General features: G+C 47.6%; 1 protein-coding gene across 1 annotated transcript; it reads left to right on the forward strand.

The window, feature by feature from the left end:
• Positions 1–164: 164 nt before the first annotated feature.
• LOC308221852 (uncharacterized protein) lies at positions 165–20,120 on the forward strand. Its single transcript, XM_080619180.1, has 4 exons — positions 165–658; positions 815–1,648; positions 19,131–19,181; positions 20,037–20,120. The coding sequence occupies exons 2-3, from the start codon at positions 1,286–1,288 to the stop codon at positions 19,134–19,136; spliced, it is 369 nt and encodes a 122-aa protein (XP_080475306.1). The 5' UTR covers positions 165–658; positions 815–1,285; the 3' UTR covers positions 19,137–19,181; positions 20,037–20,120.
• The last annotated feature ends 4,823 nt before the right edge of the window (positions 20,121–24,943 follow it).

The raw sequence follows: 24,943 nt of genomic DNA on the forward strand, positions 1-24,943 counted from the left end.
ATTGGTCTTGAAAAAGTAAAAGCTGAGACTCAACTTCTAAAGTGAATGGAACGGGGGAATGGGGAAGCTGTAACTTTTTTCAGACCATCCACTGTAGCAATGCATGGGAGAGGTCTTGATTTTCAGAATAAAGTGAAGAATTTTAGAGTTGTTTCTGTGGTGGGGTGAGCCCAAGAATGTTTCTACATAGAGGCAGCAGAAATCTGGATGTGATCTCTGCTCTTAGGCTTGGCACCCTCATCTGTAACAGATCCTCCAGCAAAGGTTAGGAAAGGCAATGCCCTTCCAGACAGACTCTGCTGTGGCAGGGAGCAGGCAGTGGCAGCCCTGCCTGGGTAGCTGCTCATCTCTGCTTACATTTCAGCTGTCAACCTGGATACGGGGCACCAATTGGTAAGTTCTTTCAACCCCTTCGCTTGAGTTTGGTCAGTGGGAATGCATTTATTCGTCTCTGGGCTGCCTGTCTTCTGCTTTAGGTAATGGGGGGCAGAGTCACTGAGAAACAGGCTACAAAGGATCTCCAAGGGATCCCCACGAAGCTCAGCTAAAATTACCTCCTGAGTCCCAGAAGCCACCTCTATGAGGACTCCCTCTCCCAAAACCAGCAAGGGCAGAAAGAAGCTGACAACAGATTGGTCCTACTGAATCCCTAAGTCAGGTGACTAATATTCCTTTTTGCTACTTAAATTTGTTATAAGAGTGCTGAGGGTAGAGTGTGAACTCAGTGTCTAATGACCCCTAAAGGACAAAATATTCTGTTCTCTTCCTTTGAGGAGGAAAACTCCAATCCTAACTTCTCTTTTCTTTGAATTAGAAAGAAGAAAAGCTTGCCACTTCAAGCAAGATAACAGTTTGAATACTGTAACAGAAGGAAAGTTATTTGAAGAGAATAGGCATTGAACCTGCAGTTCCTTAAGCAAAAAAAGAGGAGAGATTCTGCTATTTTAAGATCATATGGAGCTGTGACAGAAGATCTTGTATTTTTCTGCTAAAGTTATTTTACTTCAAGGACAAAGTTTTATTTTCTTTGTTTAATTTCTTTTTCTTTTTTTGCTGCTCACTGTTTGTGCTGCTGCCTTATTTAGAACTGCAGGAAGGTTCGTAAGCCACACTGCTTTAGAAAACTTAGAAAATCAATTACCACGGTGCTTTGATTGCTGGCAACAGTCCTTCCTGCGGATGCTGACGGCTGGGAAGTGCTGAGCACCCACTGTGCCTGGCTCATCTGTCTTCCCTCTGAGTACATCAACAGGCACTACTAGCTTCTTGGTATCTGACCACCAAGATGGAAGAAGTCTGGGTTGTGTATCTCTGCCTGATCTTGCTTATCATAGTGCTTCTTCTAATGAGGCATAACCCACACATGGAAGAGGCCAAGAAGGAGAGGGAAAGCAGAAGCCCCCCGCCACCCTCCTCTTTTGTCCCCAGTGATGTCGGCAAACAGCTGGAGCACAGCCAGGAAGAGCTGGAGCACTATCTGGACAGGCTGACCCACGTCTTGTTTGCCACAGAAGCCAGGAAAAGGGATGGCCACCATGATCAGAAGACCCACCATCACAGAAGTGCTGATGTTATGTCTGAAACTAAGGAGCGTTCAGGAAAGGAGGCAGCACATGCTCAGTATCTGTCCAGCTACACAAGGGTTCAGGTATGAGGCTTATAAAAGACTTTCAGACTCAACCAGACTTAGAGGTCCTGGCTGAGGTAGTGACTCCTGCTAAAATGCACAGTTCATGAACTTGGATTGGGAGTGGGGGAGGGAAGTCTCACTATTTCAAAGGATAATACATTCCTATTTTTGCACTGTGTATTTCAACATTGAGCAGTCATCCAGAGACAGCTCTATGTGACATAAGTTGTATGTATGTTATGTATGTAAGATGTCAGTGTTGGCACTAGCATCTATGCACGTGTGTGTATCTATATGCAAGTGTATTATCTTCCTGTATTAATAGAAATAGGTGTCATTTCTTACTTCAAGAAATCCTTGTGCAGCTCTTCAGCTGCTCTTCAGCAGAGATTTATCTTGACTCTGCCCACAGTTTCCCAGCTCAAGGTCTGGCCCAGGAGCTCTGCAGCCACTTGTCTAAAGTGAATTGAGCCCTGGAAACACGTTGCATTTCTGCTGTGCACCATGATCATGCATTGTGTACTCTGTAAACATGACAGTCACTATTGTCAACCTGCAAAATTCTCTTTGCCTTGGCCAAGGCTCATTTTTAGGGGCTGGAACACGATGCATGCCTTTATATTTTTATCATTATCCTCATTGCAATACATCAGATTTTGCCCTTCAGATGACAGAGGTTCATGACAGCCATGCGAGGCCATGTTACTTTATGCTAGCAGCTGTTTATGGTCTTCATTCTTGAGACATGTATCATGCAGGGCCGCCAGTGCCCTGCTCTGTCACCAAGCACACTCTAGGTCCAGGTGGGAGCTCCTGTACAAAGCCTCATGGTTAGAGGGGAGAGCCAGAGCTTGATGTTAGTAATTGTGCCCTGCCAAGGAATCAAGACACGGATTTCTTAGCAATAAGGCACTGCTGTAAACAGCCTTTTCAGTGAGCCAGGTCATTGTAACTTCTGAAGTCCTCAGGAGATGCCTGAGCTGTCTGGGGAATCAGTACATTCAGTTAAAGGCAGAGGGGCAAACATATGAAATGTGAGGATGTTATGCAGAGTATGTGGGCTGAAAGAGTAATTCAAGTGGTTCTTTACCTACCAGTATATTTCGTTTACTAAAGAAGGTGCTATTTTATAAGACCTATTACAGATCAAAAAATAGCAATGATTTTTTGTTACAGAAATGGATCATGTTGCAAAACAACAGTGTTAGCTTAGTTTTCTACTCTGGTTAAAGACAACTGTTTGCAGAATACAAATTGGGGGAAAAAGGGTGCTGTGGTCGCTATTTTCTTCCAGTTCAATGTAATGCTAGTTAGCTCCAGTGAACAGTCACTTGCTTAGAAAAAGGGAGTACACTTTTTTTGCAGGCTTGATGCAGATGGTCCTCCTTTGGACTGTTGGATACTTTAATATAAGTTCCTTTGTATGGAATGAACAGTAGCCATACAGAAGTAAAGTAGCAGAAATAATCTTTTATTGTCCCTCATTTTGCATTTTGGGAGCAGTGAGAAAGAAGTCACCACCTAAACAAACCTACAAAAGCACTTGTCAGTAAGGTGTCCAGCCACTGAAATGAAATGGGGAATTCAGCTTTGCTTAGAATAGCATTAATGCCAAAAGTGCTGGGAGGGGGTGTGCATTACTCAGGCAAAGGCAAAGTGTTGGGATGGTTTCAGGAGCTGTGTTTGAGCATGGTTACCTGGGTGCGTGGCATGACGGAGATGCAGTCAGCTCAGAACATGATTTACGGGCCATCTGCAAGCATGAGAATGTGTAGGTATGTATGAAGGCTTTCAGGTCTCTCCCGGGTCAAGGAAGGACATTTGTCCAGGGACGGGGTAGCATTCTCTTCCTTCTGCTAAGAATTTTGCCTCTCTGTCGGAGTGAATGTAGGTTATTGGGACGAACCCAGTTAGGATCTCTGGAAAATGAAATCCTCAGCATTGTCTAGCAGAGGTAGGAGGAGTTGCAGTGAAAGCTTCCTCAGTAAGTGTGCCAGTCTTCTCAACCAGCCGCAGCCAGGATCTCTACAGCCTGCTTTTCCTGCCCAGTTCTAGAAAAGCCTGCAGATCTGCCAGCGCTACTGTGCAGAGAGGAGTGATCTACAGCCTGTTATGGATGGAGAAAGAGAGAACACCATCAAGCCTGAGCCATGGGCAAGGACATTCAGGAGCAGTATCTGTGGAAATTCAGAGTAATGTAACTACTATTAGCAAGAGGCAATATTAGTTGCAGATTTCTCAGGGGGCATTGAACTTAATAAATGGGCTTTGGTCATAGTTGGTCACCTGTCAATGTAGACACCTTCAGTTATCTCATTTTCCACTGGAGGAAGCTGTTTTGTCTTGCAAATGGATGTTCAGAAGGAGCTAAGTTTGGGATTTTTTTGTCATTCATTGCACTTATCTAAGCCCTTGCCTAGTAGGGTAGAATCCATATTTACTTGCAAATTTCTATTTGTTGCTACACATGAAATTATTAAATAATCTAAAAATAATTTCTAGATTTCCCCCCATTTCCCAGTGTCTCCCTGTTCTCTTGGAAACTGAGCAGTCCACTCATAACAGCCAAAATAGGAGGAACACAATGGATTCAGGAGTGCAGGAAGGTAGGATGGGTAAAGGCAGTAGGTGAGAAAGAGCAGTAAGCAGGTTATTAGAGAAGAATGTACTTGAAGGGTTTCTTGCTTCATTAGACTTAATCAGAGCAGGGTTGTTTTCAAGTTGTTTTCAGCAGCAGTGAAAACTGAATGGTGGCAGATGGCAGAGAGGCATGCTGACACCTACGTGCTGGAAAAATAGCTTGCCAGCCAGTGTGTGCACATACCATGGGTGGCAAAGCACACGTGCCTGTTGGGACAAGGCACAAGTTGGAAGTCTTTAACACAGCCATGGATTTAGAAAGCCCACAGTGCCAGCTTCAAGCCATGCAGTGAGGAAAAAGCCAGTGCAGTGCCCAGCTGATGGTGAGTTGAGAGCTGTTTGGCTGAGCACTGATGTGTGCCCCATGACAGCAAGAATTTGAGTTCAGAAGGAGCATGTTGGAGATGTCTGTCGTCAGAGGCTGTCAGATACCTGCTGGGTACATTCACAGTAACTTCCCTTACTCTAATGGACCTGTGTTTGTGTATGCCATGTTTGACATGGGTGAGCCAGTGCTTCTGCTGGAAGTTCTTCCCATAGCCAGTCATCTTCAATGCTGTCCTTAACCTGAACAGCTTTGAATCATACCTATGGCAATTCTTGTGCTGCCTTGTCAGTGCTAACACAGCACATGAGCATGGCACCAACAGGGAGAGCTGCAAGGAAAAATAGTTGTTATTCCTCTGCAGGAGGTTGATTTGTGTGGTGGAGTGTTGGGCCTCCTTGCTTCTCTGGGTCTGGCAAGAGTAGCAAGCTTCCTGCAGTGCATTCCTGGTGGATTTGGTGGGTTTACTCATGCTGGAGGAGGCTGTACTCCCTCAGTCCATCATCTGATTCAGTCTGCTGCTGTAGCCCATCACAGGCCCTGAAAACTATGATGAAATCATATGATGAAATGTCTTTGTGAGACTCATGCTGCAGTGATTGACACCTTAAATGACATTACCTGAGATCATACTGTTGGGGCGTGTTTCTGTAACCCTCTCAAGACCTGCCATCGTACTGCTTTTTGGTTCTGTGGTGCGGCTGTCAGTTTTCAAACATAGGGGCTTGTATGCAGAGAGGGTATTTGTCATTACAGTCGTGGATTTTACGTGCACAAAAGCTTCTCTGCTTAATTTCTTCCCCCCAGCTATATCATTTGCTCTCAGAAAAGATAATCTGTCTGCCACACCTGTGTTTCAGGTGCCACTGATCTATATTGTCCCCTGTGGAACCACAGAGTGGATGAGGTTAGAAGGTGTGTCTGTAGAGCAGCTAGTCCAACTCCTCTGCTCAAAACATGGTCAGCTAGAGCAGATTGCCTAGGATTATGTCCAGTCAGACTTTTAGTATCTCTGTCTAGTTCCTTGGATGTCTTTAACACAGTAAAATTCGAGCATTTTGTGCAGGAAAAACAACACACTGTCTCTTTTGAAGTCCCTGCTTCTATCCAGGTCTTCCATCTTTGTATTACATCTAGATATTTCCCAGTTTCTTAGCTCTTTAACACACGCTGTCACCCCAGAGAAGTTACTGAGGCAGGTATCAGGTTGTGTATCTGAAAATTGAAGTTTCACATTTGTGTTTGAGTCCTGACTTTAATCAGGTATGTTCTATGAAACATGGTGAACTCGTAAGCTTCAATTTGAATGTGAGGAGACAGTTCTGCCCTCTTTTTCTTTCTGGTAAGGAAGCCTAGGATGTTCTAGCAAGATGATCAGAGGTTCACTAGGTTTCAAGCCTAGGATCAGTAACAAGCATTTGTTTACAGGTACAGAATTTCCTTTCCCTTGAATCACTCTCCTTCCCTCAGCAGCTGGTGACAGTTAAGTAACAGCTATATTTGTAGTCTACAAGATTAGGATTTTTTGACTCAGTTGGCTGAACAGTTAATTGTGGTATAGGCTTCATGTGATCCACAAGCTCTGTAAGAATCCAACATGTCCCAGCAGTCTGTAATGTGAGCCAGTACTCAGCAGTGCAGATGTGTGTTTGAATCCACCCCCATATTTTAGAAGGACTAATACAGACTGAAGAGGAGCAGGAGAAAGAGAACATTCATTTAATCATTTTTGCTTTGTCAGACAGCATGTCTTGAGTTTTTTTTGACTTGTTGTCCAGGAATTGATAGAAGAATATTCAGAGAATAAGTCAGTATTGTCATCCTGTACACATTCCCATTTTTAGGCTTGTTGAATTGATTTCCCATTTCAGTAGTGGATGTAAGATTAGGATGTAAGGGGTAATGGCTTTAACCTGCAAGAGGGGAGAATGAGATGAGCTCTTAGGCAGAAGCTCTTCCCTGTGAGGGTGCTGAGGCCCTGGCACAGGTTGCCCAGAGAAGCTGTGGCTGCCCCATCCCTGGCAGTGTTCAAGGCCAGGTTGGACGGGGGTTGGAGCAACCTGGTCTGGTGGAAGGTGTCCCTGCCCGTGACAGGGGATTGGAACTGGATGAGCTTTAAGGTCCCTTCCAACCCAAACCAGTCTGGGATTCTGTGATTCAGGTTAAAGGAGATAAAAGCAGTGGTATAAAGTGACAAATGAGTAAGAATATTAGAATGGCAAAGGATGGATATTTACAGTCCCCTGTGGGCTTTTGCTCTTAAAAGACTGCTCAGGCTTGAAGTTTCCAAGAGCTCTGCCCCTGGATTTTATTTCTTTGAAGATATCGTGGAAATAGATTTTAGCCTTCAGGTTATTCCTAAGCTGACTGTATTGCGTGTGCTATCCTTTGGTATTACCATTGTACATTGTGATGAGGATCATGTGACACTTGCTCATAGAGCTGGGTGAGTCAAGATGGCATATCACCTCAAGAAGACATTTGATTCTTTGGGGAAGAGTAGAAAAAGCTGATGTATTTTGGGGAAGAGTAATGAAGAAGAGTTCATTGGAAGAGTCTTGTCAGCTTCCACTGTTTCCTTTCCCAGCTGTTTGAAACAGGCAGTGTTACTATAGCGTTAGTGAGAGCAGGTACTACATCCGCTGCAGCTAAGCTTCAGTATGAAGTTTTGCCACCTGCTTATTGCAGTCATTGTCATTACCTGCTTACTCTTTCACAGCTGTTAGGAGGGTCATAGGATCTGTATCATGCCTGCCATGTCAAATCATTCCAGTGCTTCTGTCTTTGACTCTGGTTGTTAAGCACCACTTTGTTTGTAGTAGGCTTTACAGACATCCAAAAAGCATAGCCAGGGTAAAAGCAGAAGAAGAAAACAACCATAAACGAGTAAGCAACCTCTCGGTGTAAGCAAAGTCAGTATGGTATCATCCTCACAGCTAGCCATGCCTACCACTGCTGCTTTGCTGGTTCTCCCTTCAATGTATCAGTCTGTCCTCCCAGCTCTCCTCTTCAGTGGTGCTGTCCCAGCTTGTGATAAATGGGAATCTGTTTAACTGAGAGGAGTTTTTGATCACTATGTTCTCTGTACTGTGCTCAAAGTGTTACCAGATCTGGAGCTGTATTCCTGCCAACCTGTTAAGGTGAGCAGAAGTGACCTCAGGGGTATTCAAACTATGAAACTGCAGACATTTAACTTGGGTGCCCTGGGAGAGAGGTGTGATTTGGAGCATTGAAGGTAGGAGCAAAAATAAAATGCCTAAAATAACCTCAATTAATGGTGTGATTAACCATACAGCACCTCCCTTCCATTAGCTTGTCCCTAGCCTGCACAGCTGCAACAAGCCATGACATTGCCACTGAAAAGAGGTGAGAATGCAGACTTGCAGCTCAGGGGTGACAGGCTTTAACGTTGCCTGCGGGTCTGAGCTTAAAGCTTTAACTTGTCTGACTTGTGACATACGTGGGAGGAGAATTCCTGTGCCTAAACTTAGGCACCTGAAAGTTAAATGGAATCATAGAATCCCAGACTGGTTTGGGTTGGAAGGGACCTTAAAGCTCATCCAGTTCCAACCCCCTCCCACAGGCAGGGACACCTTCCACTAGACCAGGTTGCTCCAACCCCTGTCCAACCTGGCCTTGAACACTGCCAGGGATGGGGCAGCCACAGCTTCTCTGGGCAACCTGTGCCAGTGCCTCAGCACCCTCACAGGGAAGAACTTCTGCCTAAGAGCTCATCTCAGTCTCCCCTCTGTCAGGTTAAAGCCATTCCCCCTTGGCCTGTCCCTAAAGGGCCTTGTCAAAAGTCCCTTTCCAAGATGTGTAAACCTTGAGCTAATCAACCATGGCTCCATCTGTAATCAAGAGAAACAGACATCACTGGAGGCTGACTCATGTAGTGCATCACCATCTCCACTTAGATGGATTGTCCATGCTGAACAATGAGTTCCATCCCTCTTCATGGCACAGCATGGTGTGGTTTAGAGCTGCTGGTGGGAATGGGTGGTGGAAGAGGTGGTCTCTGTTGGAATGGTGCTCTGTGCACACTACTTAGCATTTTCCTTAGCAATTACTTTAAATCAATAGATTTTAGATTGTTCCACCATTTGCAGGTCATGGTTTTAGAGTTCTTTTTGTTTATTTCCTAGGCTCCACAGGCTCTGTGAAAGGGGCAAAAATGAGCAATATATTTGCATAATAACCCAAAGGCTAATAAAGAAGCAGGAGTCTTCCCATTAAGTTCAAGGTCTTGGGAACAGTCATGTTCTAGCAAGAGTTTATCCCATTTGATCCTAGTTAAACAAATGAACAAAGAGATTATCAAATGTATACTTTAGCCTTAAAACAAAATTCCTATTACTTGGTCAGGGTAGTTCTTGTGATTATTCTGTGGATTAAAGGCAGTAGAGTAGTTGATCTTCAATGGCTTGAGTTTTTGCTGTAAACTGACAAGCAAAGAGAAACTTCCTGATGGAAGGAGTTACAAGAGCTAAAGTCCTTGTTACTGGTTCCAGAAGGAAATACTGTAGTTTGGTCATTTCTTATTTGTGTGTGAACACATATTTACATTATGATAAGGTGATGGTCTATTGCAGCTTGATACATTCCTCTTTATCAGTGAGCTTTCTACAATGGCAGACCACAGTATGTTAGCTGAAATTATCCTTATGTAAAAGTAATGAAAATACCCTTTATTAAGCTGTATTAATGTATTTGCTTCAGGCTGTTCAGGCAGATTGTTAGTTCTGAAGGAGTCTCTCAAAGCCAGTTGTGTCTGAAAACACACTTGAACAGGTGCCTGAATATTTAAGGAATTGTACATACACAGTAAGTAGTTTTCAAGAGGATGCCTTAAATACCAGCTCCTCAGTGAGTGATTGAACACTCTTGCACCTGATTTTCCAGTGGCTTCTGACATCTTTATTTATGGAGTCCACTTGTTAGTAAACACATATTTTTGTCTCAGGTTTGTACCTGCTGGAGTCTTGGCACAAGCTGTGGAGTGGGCTGTTGCTGTGTGCCAGGCCTGTTTTGTGGGCACACACAGAAGTTTGCTCTCCAACACTGTTGATCTTTGTGCTTTTAAGCAAACACCAAATTCAGTTTTGTTTCTGAAAGCATGAATCTAAATTTCAAATGTTTTCTGGAGAAAGTCAGATTAAGATGATACAGTAAAGCCTGAAGGACCGAGAAGGTGAGATGGGAATGACTGTGCACTACCTCTCTGTGCAAAAATGTGGGTTAGCCAACGGAGCAGCACTCACAGAGCACATCATTTAACTGTGAATTTCTGCAAATAACCTAGAAACCAAACGTATTAATTGCTTTCTAAAGGATTAAATGCATTTATAGACGTTGGGGACATGACAGGCTCTTAAACACTTTTGTCCCTGAATCCCAGAAACCAAAAGGACAGCTGATTTGTCCTACATGTCCTTAGTTTAAAAAAACATAGAAAACACTCCAAAAAAGTTACCTTGTGCATGTCACATCTTGGATTTGGACTGAAAAATACTTTTCAATGTCCCCTTAAAAACTAGAAGAGTTAAAAGTAGACTATTTCATAGGCTGAATGGAGGCAGAACATGGCAGGTGTTGCTGAATATTTAGCCTTTGGAGCCCTGCTCAAAAAGGAAGAGTTTTCCGAGCTCTGGCAAACATAGAAAGTGAACTCACAGATAAACCAAGAGAGCCATTTGTTTCATCTTGCCTTCCTTCTGACAAACCAGGTTTCGAGATGTTCTGGCCACTGGCATGGTTGCTTGCTATCCAGACCTCAGTAGTGAGCAATGATAGCAGCATTCAGAGTGACAGATTTACTGCTGGTCATATATCTGTCTTCAGGCCTGAGACAGCTGAAGGGCTGTACGAAAAATGTTGGTGCATTGCAGAGGTCCCCTGAAAGAGCACACAGGCCTGCAGCAAGATGTGGAGCCAAGCAGGGTTAAACCCCTTGAGGAACCATTACAAGCCTAAAGGTAATGTCCAAGACAGGATGATGACTCCCTTCTTCCAGCTGGCCAAAGGTACTGCTTCTTGAGACTGATGAGGTAGGACTGACCTTTCAGAGTTTGGGAGCTTGTGCTAAGGTAGTAATATTTAATATTTAGCTCTTTTCAGATTCCTGGTCTTTGATGTATAGAAGGGTAGTATTATGGTCAAGGCTTAGGAGTTCTGGGTTCTATTCCCCACTTTTCCACTTCACCTTGCATAAGTATTACTGTAGGCTTTATTTTGCAGAACATTTGGAGGCTGCCATCAAGAACAGGTTCATGAAGAGAACAGCATGTTCTCCCCAGATGAAGGGCCGTTTGGTCATTAGCAAGCATATGCAGGGTTGCTCATGAGGCACCTACACAGGCTTTGAATGCATGGGAAGACAGTTGGGAGCACACTGCTCCTGGAAGACACAACTTTAGCTTGTCCTCTGAAAGTGGAGCCAATTTATCCATATATAAGACAGCCTTAAGGAAAAGGTTGTATTGGGCTGCAAGAGGAGAAGGAAAAAAGTCTCATCTACGCCTTTTAGCTCTTTAAAAATCAGGTGAGGAAGGTGAATGACCAGGACTTAATGAAAGCTTGTGTGCAGAGGCAAAGACGAGTTGCCAATTAATATGAAGTGGTGGAGGGAGTATAACATGACTAGGACAGAAGGGAAATGGTACAAGTTCTTTGTGAGAAAATACAGAGTATGCCTATGGCACATCAAATAGACAAAGCTGGTGTAGACATACAAGAGATGATGCCTTGGCAGAGACACCAAGATAAGGCATCAGTGTAAGGGCAACAGGTGGCAATCAAAAGACTTGATTTGGCTCAGAACTGATACGAAGCAATTAAAGAGTAGAACTGGCATGGGGGCTTCCAGCAGGAACTGGAAGAAAACAAGGCACCATGAGTATAGAGAGGGCCAGAGGACTGTGGGGGATACAGTTGAGTAGTAAACTGGAAAAGCAGATGAATATGAAATGTAAACAAGAAGGAAGAATGAGAGGGGATGTATTTCAGGACAGCAAGCCAGAGAGGACCAGAGTTTATGGACTGGTGGACTATAAGTCCACCAGTATATAATATAAATAAAAATAAAAAAATACAAATTCTGTTTTCATCAGGAATGAAAGAGAGAAGTCATAAGATAAACTTAAGAAGTCATAGAATAACAGTGGTGGAAGGAGGTGGAAGGAGAGAGCAGAGCAAGCCCAGAGTGGTGACAAGGGAACAGCAAGAGTGGCCAAGACAAAACTCAGTGAGGAGAATCACAAAAAAGTGATGAAAGATTCTATAGTTAATAAAACTTTCCATCAGAGATGCAGGAGCTATTGTGTGGATACTTCTAGCCCACAGCAAGTGTGGAGGTATAGTGTTAGTTTACATCACTCTCAAGTCACTTCTGCTTTCCAACCAGCATGTGCCTTGGCTCAGCTGACTGGTAGAGCATTCAGATGCAGTAAGTTGATCTCTTGTAAGCCTGAGGAAGGATGGAGCAAAACCACTTGGCTGTGTCCACTGGCAGCAGTGCATCCATGGGTGCCACTTCTTAGCAGATGCCCTTTTAGATTTATTATAGAATCATAGAATCCTAGACTGGTTTGGGTTGGAAGGGACCTTAAAGCTCATCCAGTTCCAACCCTCTGCCACGGGCAGGGACATCTCCACTAGACCAGGTTGCTCCAAGCCCGGTCCAACCTGGCCTTGAACACTGCCAGGGATGGGGCAGCCACAGCTTCTCTGAGCAACCTGTGCCAGTGCCTCAGCACCCTCACAGGGAAGAACTTCTGCCTAAGAGCTCATCTCTGTCTCCCCTCTGTCAGGTTAAAGCCATTCCCCCTTGTCCTGTCCCTAAAGGGACCTTAAAGCTCATCCAGTTCCAACCCTCTGCCACGGGCAGGGACATCTCCACTAGACCAGGTTGCTCCAAGCCCGGTCCAACCTGGCCTTGAACACTGCCAGGGATGGGGCAGCCACAGCTTCTCTGAGCAACCTGTGCCAGTGCCTCAGCACCCTCACAGGGAAGAACTTCTGCCTAAGAGCTCATCTCAGTCTCCCCTCTGTCAGGTTAAAGCCATTCCCCCTTGTCCTGTCCCTACGGGCCCTTGTCCAAAGCCCCTCTCCAGGTTTCTTGTAGCCCCTTCAGGCACTGGAAGTTGCTCTAAGGTCTGCCTGGAAGCACAGCTTTGTTCAGCCAGGAGAAGTTCAATTAGCTGCTCCTGCCCTTCTCCTTCCATCACTGTTGTCCCATTTAGAAAGCACAAGTTCATGATGGCTGGGGCAACTGTGGCAACTAGTTTGCTATACCCTACCGAGTGCGAGGAAAGTGTCTGTGCTGTGTGCTTGCCTGGCAGTGGTACTGCTGTGGTTCTCCTGTAGACGTTGCACTGGGTGGAGGAGCTGGTTGGTTTCAGTTCATCACCAGCAGTGTGTCAGACGCTCTGGTTCACTCTTCCTGTCTGCTTTTGTTCAGCTTTGCATCTAAAACCAGTAGGCTTTTCCACTGAAGGGTGTTTTCAGGAAACCCATAGCTCTTGTTTGGAAAAACATTGGTGAACTGTCTGCTGCAGGAAGCCTGTCTTTGTCCAAGCATCACCCTTGCATGCTGCTGCCTCCTGCCCTCTCCAGTGGTGTCCATGGGGTGCATGGCCTCTGAGCAGGAGCCAGGGCTCTGGGACTCCTGCTCCCAACAGCGGGTTGCTGCAGCACATGGACTGCCTGACACAGACTGTATAGAGTTACAGTCAGGCACCTGCAGGAATGCAGGGCTGTACCAGTATGACCTGCTCAGATATCTCAACCGAGAGCAGGAGCTGTTGGCAGCCTCTAAACCGGAGAGGTCAAGTTAATGCCACAGCATACTTTTGCCAGAAGGAAGGCTTCTGGAATTGCAGTCTGGGAGCTAACTGGATATGTTTTCCCTGTCTGTTCTGTATTTTTCCATTCCTTTGTTTGGTTGTTCCTTCTCACTCACCAGCCCTAAGCTGCTGGAATAACATCGGAGTTTGGATGCTGGAGGGCAGTAGTGGAAGTGGAGCACAGATGAGCCAACTTTTCCACTGCAAGGCTCAGATGGTCCCTTCAGGTTCTTTAAAGCCTGACAAAGTTCAAAGACACCTCTGGAGGGCAGGCAGCACTCAGCAAGCAGCCCACATAGCAGCTCCACAGTAATTCTTGCCTGCATGGAGGCCTGCACATTGAACAGGCATTTCTCAGCTCAGAGGTCAGGTCCTGCTCAGCTGCTCACAGGCAGCTTGACTCTTGCCCAGGACTTACAGTGATAACTTGCACTTGAATTAAATCAAATCAGACTTTTGTTACTTCCTCCTTATGAGTGTAAAAAAAAACAAATGAAAAAGAAGGGGGGGGTGTTCTCTGATTTTTTAAAGCTTCTTTTAATTTTTTTTCTAATTTTTTTTTCTTAATATTTAAAATCAGATGCCACATCATGGACTCTCTGGTGTGATTTTGTTATCCCAAATAACAAAGCACTAAATACTCCAGCACCTGTGGGATCAATGTATTCAGTGTTTCCCCTGATAAACTCTTTGAACCAACCCCTAGGGAAATTCATAACATCATTTCACCCCATTTCTTTCCTAACTCATTTTTTTTTCCTATTATTGCTGAGTTGAAGAGATTGGAAAATGGCATCTGATATTTTCAGGTACTGGTATTCATCATTCAGCTGGTATTAGGGAAGCCTCCTCTGGCATTACAGGTCCAAGTGAGCAGAGGGAGTGGATTCCTGATCCATTCTTTTGGTGCAGGAGGGTGAGATCCAGCTCCTGAAGACGTGAAGGTGCCTTTGGGCAGGTCTAGGGTGCAGCTGCAGGGGTACAGCACATCTTCGACTGCGTTTGCAGTGCCAGTGGCTGTCTCAGTAGGACTTCAGCCTTTTGTATACACAAATCTCTAGTAATTTCATGGATCATGGAATACCACGTTGGAAGAAACCTCAAAGGATCATCTGCTCCAACCTTTCTAGGCAAAGCATGACCTAGACTGGATGTCCCAGCACCTTGTCCAGACAGATCTTGAATGAGTCCAGTGTTGGGGAGTCCAGCACTTCCCTGCTTGCTCCACACCTACCACTGGTGATAGGGGCAGGTCTGGGGGTAGAGTTGTTCATCGTTGTGTCTCTGTGTGCATGTCAGTTCTGTTAGTGGTGGCTTTCAGGATGAACAGTGGCTGTTGTTGCTCTGGAGCAAACACTGTCAATTTGCACTTACCTGAATGTTCCTTTTTTAAGGGAGAAAAAAAAAACCAACCCTGAGGAGGACTTAGCTCTTGAGATGGTTGTGTAGCAGCATAATTGAAGGGCTTGCACTGGCTGGGATGGACACCACTCTGCTAAGTGGAGTGGCTGAAGACATCAGGGGCTGGTGCTGAGAGCAGGAGGGCAGCACTTTGGTGTCCATGGTGTTAATCACAGCAATGACCAGGAAAGCCTCAGCACTTCTGATTCCTCTGTCAGAACAAAAGGGCAGGTTGAGGGGGCACCCACCTGAGGCTGTTACTCTTGTTTTGTTTCTGAACAGGAGAAAACCACTCCTCCTGGAAGCACTGAGAATATTGTGGAAGAGATTGGTGAGTTGGGCCAAGCCCTAAGATTATGGCTGGAGAAATCTCCCATGCAGGCATTTGCTTTTCCATGTCAACCAGGAGTGGCGGGGAAAACACTTCTGACTTTGTCATCTCATGCACCAATATCTGTACACCTAGACAGATAATCAGATTCCTTCTTATCACCTTCAGTCCAGCTGTGAGCACTGTGCATTATTTGCCAGGCAAGTGGGCGTTTCCCTGCTGATAGTTTTTGAAGGAAAGAAGGGAAATCAAGTCAGGAGACATCTTTGGGCACTGGTTTCATGAGAGGCCATTGTCCTGTACACTGTGGTGCTAAGCCTTAGAGCCCAGGAGATGAATTGTTAGTGGGCAGAAGTAGGTAAAGGAGAGTTTACCAGGATGAGGTGGGGAGTTTGTGCTCATCCCAGCCCTAGCATAGGCAGTGGCTTTCAGAACTGCGCTCCACAAAGTGTTGCTGACAATTACACTTGATGGCAGCTTTTGGGAACTTTTATTGCTTCTATCCACAATCTTAACGAGCATTTTTGACCAAACCCCAAATAATTAAATCCATGCTTTGTTTTATGATAAATCTTCCATTGCCAACATTCAATTTGACCAGCTCTACAGCCATTTAGTATTGTGTGTGCTGAAGGGAAGGAAGCCCCCCTAATTTTAGTTTCCTCTCTATCACCTGCAGGTAAAGCTGCTTTACCTGCTTCCTTACCCTGCAGTCCTGCAAATTTATGTTTGGAAATCACAGCTTATTTATATGCCTCCTTATTGTGCTCAATGTACACACATATTTATCATAAGTATGTATATGTGTTCACAATGGACTGTGTGACATAAAAAGCACAAGGCTAGACCTTCATCTGCACCAGCTGGTGAGAAAGAGACTGAACAGCCACGAGCTGATGGCAGTTCTCCAGAGGGGGAGGGATTTTTGGTTTGGCCATTTGGTTTTGTGCTCTCCTGAGCTGTTGGAACCTATGTGGGAAATGCAGCAGGTGATGTGCCTCCTAGGAGAGCAGGACAGATAGCTTCAGGTATTGAAAGAAGATGTGCTGCCTTCATATGGTGTAAGGCCAGCCTTGTTGGCGAGTGTGGAGGAGAGGGAGACCACAAGGATGTCAATGAAGTCATTTGGTCTCCTGCACTATGCAGCAGTTGTGGTATTCAGAAGGTCAATGTGCTGGGTTTCCAAACACATCACCCTGAAAAGCACCAAATTTAAGAAGTTTATTAAACATGAGGGGATAACGACATTTTCAACTGAGAAAAGAAGGAGGGCTGCAATACAGGTGTTGTGGACTGTTACACAATGTCCACCACTCAGGAATGCCATTCCTCACCCCGTGGTGCTCATCCCCCACCAGCAGCTACTCTTGGGCAGTCTCCTGCAGGGCTTGCTGATAGCTGCAAGATGCACATCGACAGAGATTTATCTTTCTTTGTCCTGCTTCCAGAGCAAGCGGTTCAGGAGGCAGTAGACACAGATCTGTATGTGAGAAGAAGACAGTGCCCGACTGCTTCCAGGAGATACCGTGAGGGTTACCGGTGAACACAGCTTTCCATGGGCATCTTGTTTTGGCTATTTGGCTCCTTGCATCCTTCTTTTCTTTTCCTGCTCTTCTGGACTCTGTTTCTGCTATTATCAGCTGTGTCCTTACCAGGTAGGGTGAGAGGACAACTGTTGACAGCTCTCATGGTGCTGGTGGCTCCCTGTGGAAGGTGTGCAGTGGCTCAGGAATAGGAGGGGACTGCAGATGAGTGAAGTTGTGAAGATGAGGGATGTGGAGGATCACAGGATGGTTCTGGGACACCTTCCCCTGTTAATATGGGGCAGAAGCTTTGGCCATGTGAGAGGAGAAGAGCTGAGGAAGAGTTGGCATCATTTTCTTCCTTGACATGGGCCAGGGAAGAGACTGTCTTGTGAGTAGCCTGAATTGGCTGACATGTCAGCAAAAGCCCTACCTGGCTTCCATTGTTCACCTCTGTGTGCGTGTGATGGGGCAGTGTCTTGTCTTGGGAACCTCCGTGGAAATGGAGAGACCTTTCCCAGGGCATGGCCTCAGGGTGGCAGCGGAGCCCTTCATGGAGCCCACAGCATCCTCATGGGCTGCATTGGCCATGCCAAGTAAGATCTGGAGGCAACACTGCAGCTTGGTCTTGCATTGTCCAAGCTGTCCTCAGTCACTGCACAGGGACAGTGGGGGCTACACCTCTGAGGTGAAAAGGAAAGGTTTTATTTCTGTTGATGAGCCTTTTCACTGCAGAGACCTCAAATTGAGCCATGCTGATGGACCACAGCTCTACAGCCTTGTTACAGCAGACTCAGTCCAGCTCCAAAGTGGACCTAAGTGACAGGAAAGGGAGAAATGGCACCTATGGAAACTCAGTATGGGCTCCTACAGCAGCTGGCTGTCCACCTTCTGCCCACTGCAGGGAAAGGAGGAGAGCAAGGGGGATATAAGGTTTATGCAGGTTTTCTTTCTTTTCCATTTCAGTGGTCAATGCTTACACAGTCTGAGAGTGGTCCTATCATCTATAGCTTGGGGGAGCTTAGTTTCTTTCCTTGTAGTGCTGCTCTTTGTCTAACATAATGCATAGCTTGTAGACAAATGTATGTGCATGCACAGCTATGTGGGTATGTATTTGTCCAGCACATCCTCTGCCATTTCCACCTTCTCCAGCACATGTTAAACATTTGTGCTAGTTCCATGAACTGAAGCATGGTTGAAGATAGTTCATGTAAGCACACTGATATTGTTAGGTATCGGGGGGGATACCGATATTTGTGATGCATTAGCTGTGTACAATAGGTCATATAGGGAATATATTGTGCGTGTGGTATGTGGATGTAATGACATGGTTTAACATCACTTTGGCTCTGCAAGATAGGTCATGCTCTGTCATGGCAATTTAAAGGTGACCGAGGGTTGCTAAGCATCAGGTTATGTTGGCAGCTGACATAACCTTCCTCAGACATGAAAAGCATCTGCTGTTCTATAATTAGAGCCTTTTCCTCAGAAGCTGCACCAGTGCAAGGTCTGTTCAGAAGAAGATTGGGGGCAGGGAGGAGGGATGTTCGTGCTACATAGGTGGGAGACCCTGGTTGATCATGCCAGCCACCATCAACTGTGTCAAGGGGAAGGCAGCTTGGTGGGACCCACAAAGCCATGTTCTGGTCATAGGTCTGGGTCTCAAGGGAGCAAGGAACCCTGCCACTCTGCATGGAGATGTTCACCCCGTGTCCAGGACCAGGCAGATGTTTAGGCAGCTTCCCCTTTTTGCCTTGAGTGCATAGTACTTAAGGGAAGTAGATTCAGAGAGCCCATCTCCCTGGAGCTGATAAGCAGAGAAGATGTCCTTTTCTGTCAGGGTTGCATGTAGCTGAAAGCAAGAACTCCTCATGCTTCCTAGTGTCAGGGGTTACGTGCGTGTTTTGACGCCCTTTGAAGTATGTGCAAACATTCAAGCACTCGCTGGGCAAACAGTCTCAGCATTTCATAGCTGGGATGCTCCTCGAGAGTGGGCACTGGGCCTCTGCACGCTGGAAGGGCCTTTGACAATCTGATCTGCTGCGGCTGCTGGTTTGCTCATCTGTACTCTGTCACAGCTCATTCTGGTATGAAGTCCAGCTTGGGGCACTGAAGTTATTTGGTCTTTGCACCAGTGCAAAGAAGAGGAGCATTTGGGCTGTAGCCATAGGTGTGCAAAGAGGTCTGCAACTGGTTGACCAAAAGCTGCTCTGCTCTCCCTAGCAACCTTGGTTTGAATTGCTGCATCCTCAGCCTATGAGCAGCATCAGCAGGTCCCACCTGCAAGCACTGGGCTGAGGACCACTGCTTTACCCTGGCGAAAGTGTCCTTCCTCCCAGGGGTGACGCCACTGTTTAGTTTCTTCTCTTGCTTCAAGATGGGGTTGTCACCTCCCTACTGACTACCTGTGTGTTTTGGTTTTGTTCTTTTCTTGCAGGCCTGAAACAGCCGCTCAGCCTGAGACTGATACTGCTTAGAGCAGTTATCGGTAAGTGTCCCCCCATCACTCACTGCCTGTTTTCTGTAGCTCACTCAGGCTGTAGGGGTTAGGTAGCCACAGCTTGTGACACCGATCTGTGGGTGGTCTGTCTTGTCTATCCACCGTGTCCATGGATCAAGAAACTGCAGAGCACAGGGACTGAAGTCCTGAACTTTGTATTGCACCAGCAGTCCCAGTGGGCTTAGAGTCCCATTGCATGCCTCTCCCTGCCTGGCTTGTCCCTGCCTGAATGCTACCAGAGAGGAGAACTAAGGTTGAACCCCTCTGCCTGCATTGCCCCACCACCACAGGGCTCCTGCCTCAGCCTCTTGTTCATGTGGTTCCCATGGGTATGATCTGTTCACCAGGTTGATACTCTCTTGGTGCAGCCAAGACTCAGCGTGGACCTCTGTAAGAGATGTAGAGCTGGCAAAAGCACTGCTGGTCTCAAGGCTTTCCAGAGCCAGTTGGATCAGCAATCAAGAAATGGTCTTTGCCACCAGTTCTCTTCCCTGTGAGGGTGCTGAGGCGCTGGCACAGGTTGCCCAGAGAAGCTGTGGCTGCCCCATCCCTGGCAGTGTTCAAGGCCAGGTTGGACGGGGCTTGGAGCAACCTGGTCTAGTGGAAGGTGTCCCTGCCCATGGCAGGGGGTTGGAACTGGATGAGCTTTAAGGTCCCTTCGGACTCAAACCATTCCATGATTCTGTGATTATTGTCATCTGCCCTGAACTGAAGCTGGCCCTTTCATGAGGGCATGGTCTGTGAGTGCTTGCTCCTGCTGCTCCTCCCAGAGTCTTTGTCTACATCCCACTCCTGTGATCTTCAGCCAGATCTCATTCCTTTTTCATTTCTGTTCTCTGACAGCTCCAGCTTCCACAGTGTGTAGCAGCAGCTTGCAGAACTAGTGTCATCGCAGCCTTCCCAGAGGAGACCTGGCATGAACCAAGGGGTTTGGTGGGGTGGGGTGGGATCCGGGCATCTTTTGGCGTGTACGTGGGTGAGGGGAACGCTTGATCGTTCTGTTGCAGCTAAGACAAAAAGCTTTCCCTGTATCAAGGCCCAATGAGGTACATTTGCTGCTTCTTGAGAATAAGCATCCCATCATGCTTGTACAGCTGCAACCACATGTTCACTGGCTGAAGACAGGCTGCTCTCCTCATCCTCTCAGCAGCCATGGCTTCTCCCCCAGCTGGTGGCCCTGGCCAGCACCAAGCAGCACTGAGAGAAAAGGCAGTGACTAGAAAGAGAAAGTGGTATCTCAAGAAACACTGAACGGCCTGGCCTGGCCAGCCTCTTTGAGCATATCAGCGCAGCAAGTGCTTGTCTCAAGCCGTGGAATCCAGAGCTATCCCATGACCCAAAAACTTATGGCATTTATAGCTGGTGGCTGCCTGTCTTGACCCTTCTGGCTACAAGGAGACAGGGTCTGTACAAACAGTGGTGGAACCATGGGGCTGGATATGCTTCCCACTGTCGGGGCCCAGCCCAAAGCCATAACCTGTGGCTTCAATTCATGTCTGTGAGCTTAGAGCAAAGCCAGAGCATGCTGGGGCCGAGCACTGGCATGTGTCCTTCTTTAGAGCATTTTTTACCCTGTTCAATGGCTTTCCAAAGCCCCCTCCCACATGGCAGCACTTGGAAGTCAGAGGAGTTGGATAGCACTGGTGATACTGGGTGGCAGAGGGCAGAAGCTTGGTGGGGTACCAGCCAGTACAGCTGGTACAAATTCTATGGGCTGTGGATCCATCCCATCGAGCCTGCTAATCCCTATCGGTGGCTTTTTCAGCCCCTTTTTTGTGCAATGTAAAGTCTGTCCCCAAAGCAGCCTCACTTCATCAGCCTGGCTCTGCATGTCCTCAGGCTTTCTGCCTTTGTCACTAGGCAGATGGGTAGGAGAGCCTTCCCGAAGGCTAGTACTCCTCTGGAATAGACTTTGAGGCAGTAGTAGGTTCTGCTTTGCTCCCAGATCTCCTTGCCTTTTCTGGCCTGAGTTGTAAGTCCTGTGGGAATCCTAAACCCCTTATCTGTGTGGGAGGTGAGAAACTCCCCTGGCTGGGCTAGGATGCTCTGCCAGTTAAAGACCCCTGCGGCTGGACTGGCAGGCAGGGACACAAAGAAGCATTTCTAACTGCTCTGCACCCACTGTCCTTTGAGTGGGACATGTGGCAGTGGGACCCCACAAGAAGCACAATGAATGTGGTCTGCCAGGAAAAGGAAAACAAACCAACCCTCAGCAGATCTCCTTCATGGCCATCACAGGCAGTGACTGTGGAAGGAAGAAAGTTGAAGTGGATAAATAGTAAGTATTTTCTCAGGATTGTGAATGCAGGTGAGCAGCATAAAGGTGCTGAAAATAGTCTCCAGGTGGACAATAACCACTCACCCTTGAGAGATGCCAGGACGAGAGTTCCTGGAGCAGGGGTGCGTTCAGCAGGAAGGTAAATGCCACACTCTCACCCGGGCAGCAGATCCCTTGGAGGGACAGCATCCCCCAGAGCCTGGCTCAGGACCATCTTCTGGATCCCATGGGACAGGATAGGTCACACGTTTTTGTTCCTTGTGTTCTCATCCCAATGCCAGCGGCTGTGAGTCACCCTGTGCTTGGTGCTGTCTTTTTGAGGAGCCAAAACTACCTACCAGCCCTTTGCAGAGGGGGAAGGGGATGGGGAAAGGCTGCAGCTCATCTAACTATGCCTCTGTGGTCTCCCCAGGTCCTGCCATTGGGTCCTACATCTGGGCAGCATCTCCTGGCTGGGTGCTGCAGAACCCACCTGGGGACCTCGCATCTTGCCCCCTGATGGGTTCGTCCCCAGCAGGAAATGGCTTGTGTCTCTCAGCCTGCAAGGGACAGGTCAGCAGCTCCAAAAGCACTTTGTTAGAAGCAGCAGGGAGGACTCCAGGTCCAGGAGGGCAGCACTTGTCAGACTTGCTCTTGCTTTGCAGCAGCAGCTTTTGAGGCAGCACAATGTACCGCAACATAGAGGAGTGATAAAAATCCTGTTGACTGCAGGGCAGGAGCTTAGAGATGTCTCTGTGGTGGCAGAAGAGCAGAGGTTTCGGCAGCACTCCCGAGGGATGGGGGTGCTGGTGCCGGCTGGGGCATGATGGATCCAGGATGTCAGGATCGCTGCGGATGGAGCTGCAGCGACAGCTCACGCCTGTGTGTGCTGCAGGGACAGCTTGTTCCTTGAACAAAGCAGTTGGAGTGAAACCAATAAAACTGAGCTCTCTGTGCCTGCATTAATCAGCGAGCTGAGCCTCATTCCACATCACTTTATATCATAGAATCAACCAGGTTGGAAAAGACATTTAAGCTCGTCAAGTGCAACTGTTCCCCAGCACTGCCAAGGCCATCACTAAACCATGTCACTGAGGGCCTCGTCTACACAGTTTGTGAACATTTCCAGGGACAGTGACTCCACCACTGCCCTGAGCAGCCTGTTCCAATGCCTGAGCACCCTCTCAGTAAAGAATTGTTCCTAATATCCAGTCTAAACCTCCCTTGGTGCAGCTTGAGGCCATTTCCTCTTGTCCTATCACTTGTTCCTTGGCAACAGAGATGAACCCCACCTCACCACAACCTCCTTTCAGATAGTTATACAGAGCAATAAGGTCCCCCTGAGCCTTCTCTTCTCCAGACTAAACTCCCCAGTTCCCTCAGCCATTCCTCATCACACTTGTGCTCCAGGCCCTTCACCAGCGCTATTGCCCTTCTCTGGACCCACTCCAGCACCTCAATGTCTCTCTTGTAGTGAGAGGCCCAGAAATGACCACAGGATTCGAGGTGCAGCCTCACCAGTGCCCAGTGCATGGGAATTATCACTTCCCCACACCCTGTCCCTGCTCTACGTGCCCAGTGCAGCTTGGCTGTGGCCACCTGACCAGCAGGACACGACACCCATGGCCATGGCTGCCTGTCTGGCTGCGATGCCCAGAGCCGTGGATTGCCCTCCACACCCTTGTGTGCTGCAGTGGAAGGCTGAGCACTCACTGCCAGGCTCCCACCCGTGCTGGGCTGCACTGTGACCACATCACTGCCACCCCCCACCTGGCAGTGACAGCCCACAGTGCCCAGTCTGGCCACAGGGTGAGAGTGGTGGGGCCCTGGTGCACTGTGCTGGGCGTGAACTTGGCCAAGCAGCCCCAGGGGCTTTGGTGGGGACAGCTGGAGTTAGTTCTGCTTGTCCTCATGCACTCAGCATCAGCCCCCTCTGACCTCCTCCGCCACTGCAGGTCCCACCCCAAGGTAAGACCGTTCTGCCCAGTGTCGTGCTTTAAGCCCAGCCGGTAACTCAGAACCACGCAGCCGCTTGCTCTTTCCCCTCCTTCTTCCTCCCCCCACTCCTGAAGGGATGGGAAGGAGAATCAAAAGAATGCAACTCCCACGGGCTGAGATAAGAACAGTCCAGTAACTAAGGTATAACACAAACCACTGCTGCTACCACCAATAATAATAATGATAAGGGGAATAACAAGGGAAGAAAATATAAAACTAAAAAAGGAAAGGAAGAGAAAACCAACAATAAACACAAGTGACGCACAATACAATTGCTCACCACCTGTTGATGGACACCCAGCCTGACCCGAGCAGCGATCTGGGCCTTCTGGGTGACTCCCCCCAGTTTATATACTGGGCATGACATCCTGTGGTATGGAATACCTCTTTAGTTAGTTTGGGTCTGGTGTCCTCCCTCTGCTTCCTCCCAGCTTCTTGTGCCCCTCCTCCCTGGCAAAGCATAAGACTTAAGAAGTCCTTGATCAGGGTAAGCATTACTTAGCAACAACTAAAAACATCTGTGTGTTACCAGCACTGTTCTCAGACTAAAGTCAAAAACACAGCAGTGCACCAGATGACTAGGAAGGAGAAAAATGACTGTTACAGCCAAACCCAGGACACACAGGTACAGGCCGTGCTCCAGCACCTGAACAAAGCAACTTCCTCTTCAGGGTGTGTTTTGACACAAGAAACACATGCCCTCCTGCAGCATCTCAGCTTCCAGGTTTTCCTGCCTTCAACAAGCCCAAAAGCAGCAGATCCTATCCAGAATACATGTACAAAATCTATTCCAACAGTGAGGTGTTTTTTCCCACAGAAGTGGTTCGAGGTTTTGCAGGGCTGCATATGCTTGACCCACAAAGGGATTTTAGGCACCAGCCGTCAGTCTGAGCTTGGTGGCCACAAACAGGAGGTTCTGCCCCACCATCCCTGTGCTTCTCCCGTCTGCTGGGCAGGTTCTCATGCACCGGACTGGTCTCTGCTCCTTGCATGGGCGGCAGCCCCTCATGGTGGGGGGGACCACATCCCATCATCTAATGGCAGGACATCTGGTCTTCTGTCCCCAAATTCCCCCTTGCTCTGCCTCCCCACAGGCTGGTGGGCTCCAGTTTGGCTGGAGAAGGCACAGACGGGAGGAAGGAGCTTTCTGGGGGTGTGGAGTGGACCCATTGCAGGCGTGACTGGGAGTTGCTGGAGTCCTGATTGTGCAATGCAGTTCCCAGCATGGAACAAGTCAGGGCTCTGCTGGGCAAGGGTGTTTCCCCAGCAGCTCCCCACCTCCCTTTGTCGTTCCAGAGCCTTGTGACTGCATCAGTACAGTGTCTCCAAGATGTGATAGCTCAGCTGAATAATCTGTGTCAAGAGGAATATGGGCTCTGCTGCCCAGCGCTGGGCACCATGAGGGGCTCTCAGCCCAGCACTCAGCTCTGCATGCACTGGAGTTAATCCTGCTCAAGCCTGGGGTAGGAACAGCACCGGTGCTGCTCCAGGGGTG

Source organism: Psittacula echo (assembly GCF_963264785.1).
Source record: "Psittacula echo genome assembly, chromosome: 5".
NCBI lineage: Eukaryota > Metazoa > Chordata > Aves > Psittaciformes > Psittacidae > Psittacula > Psittacula echo.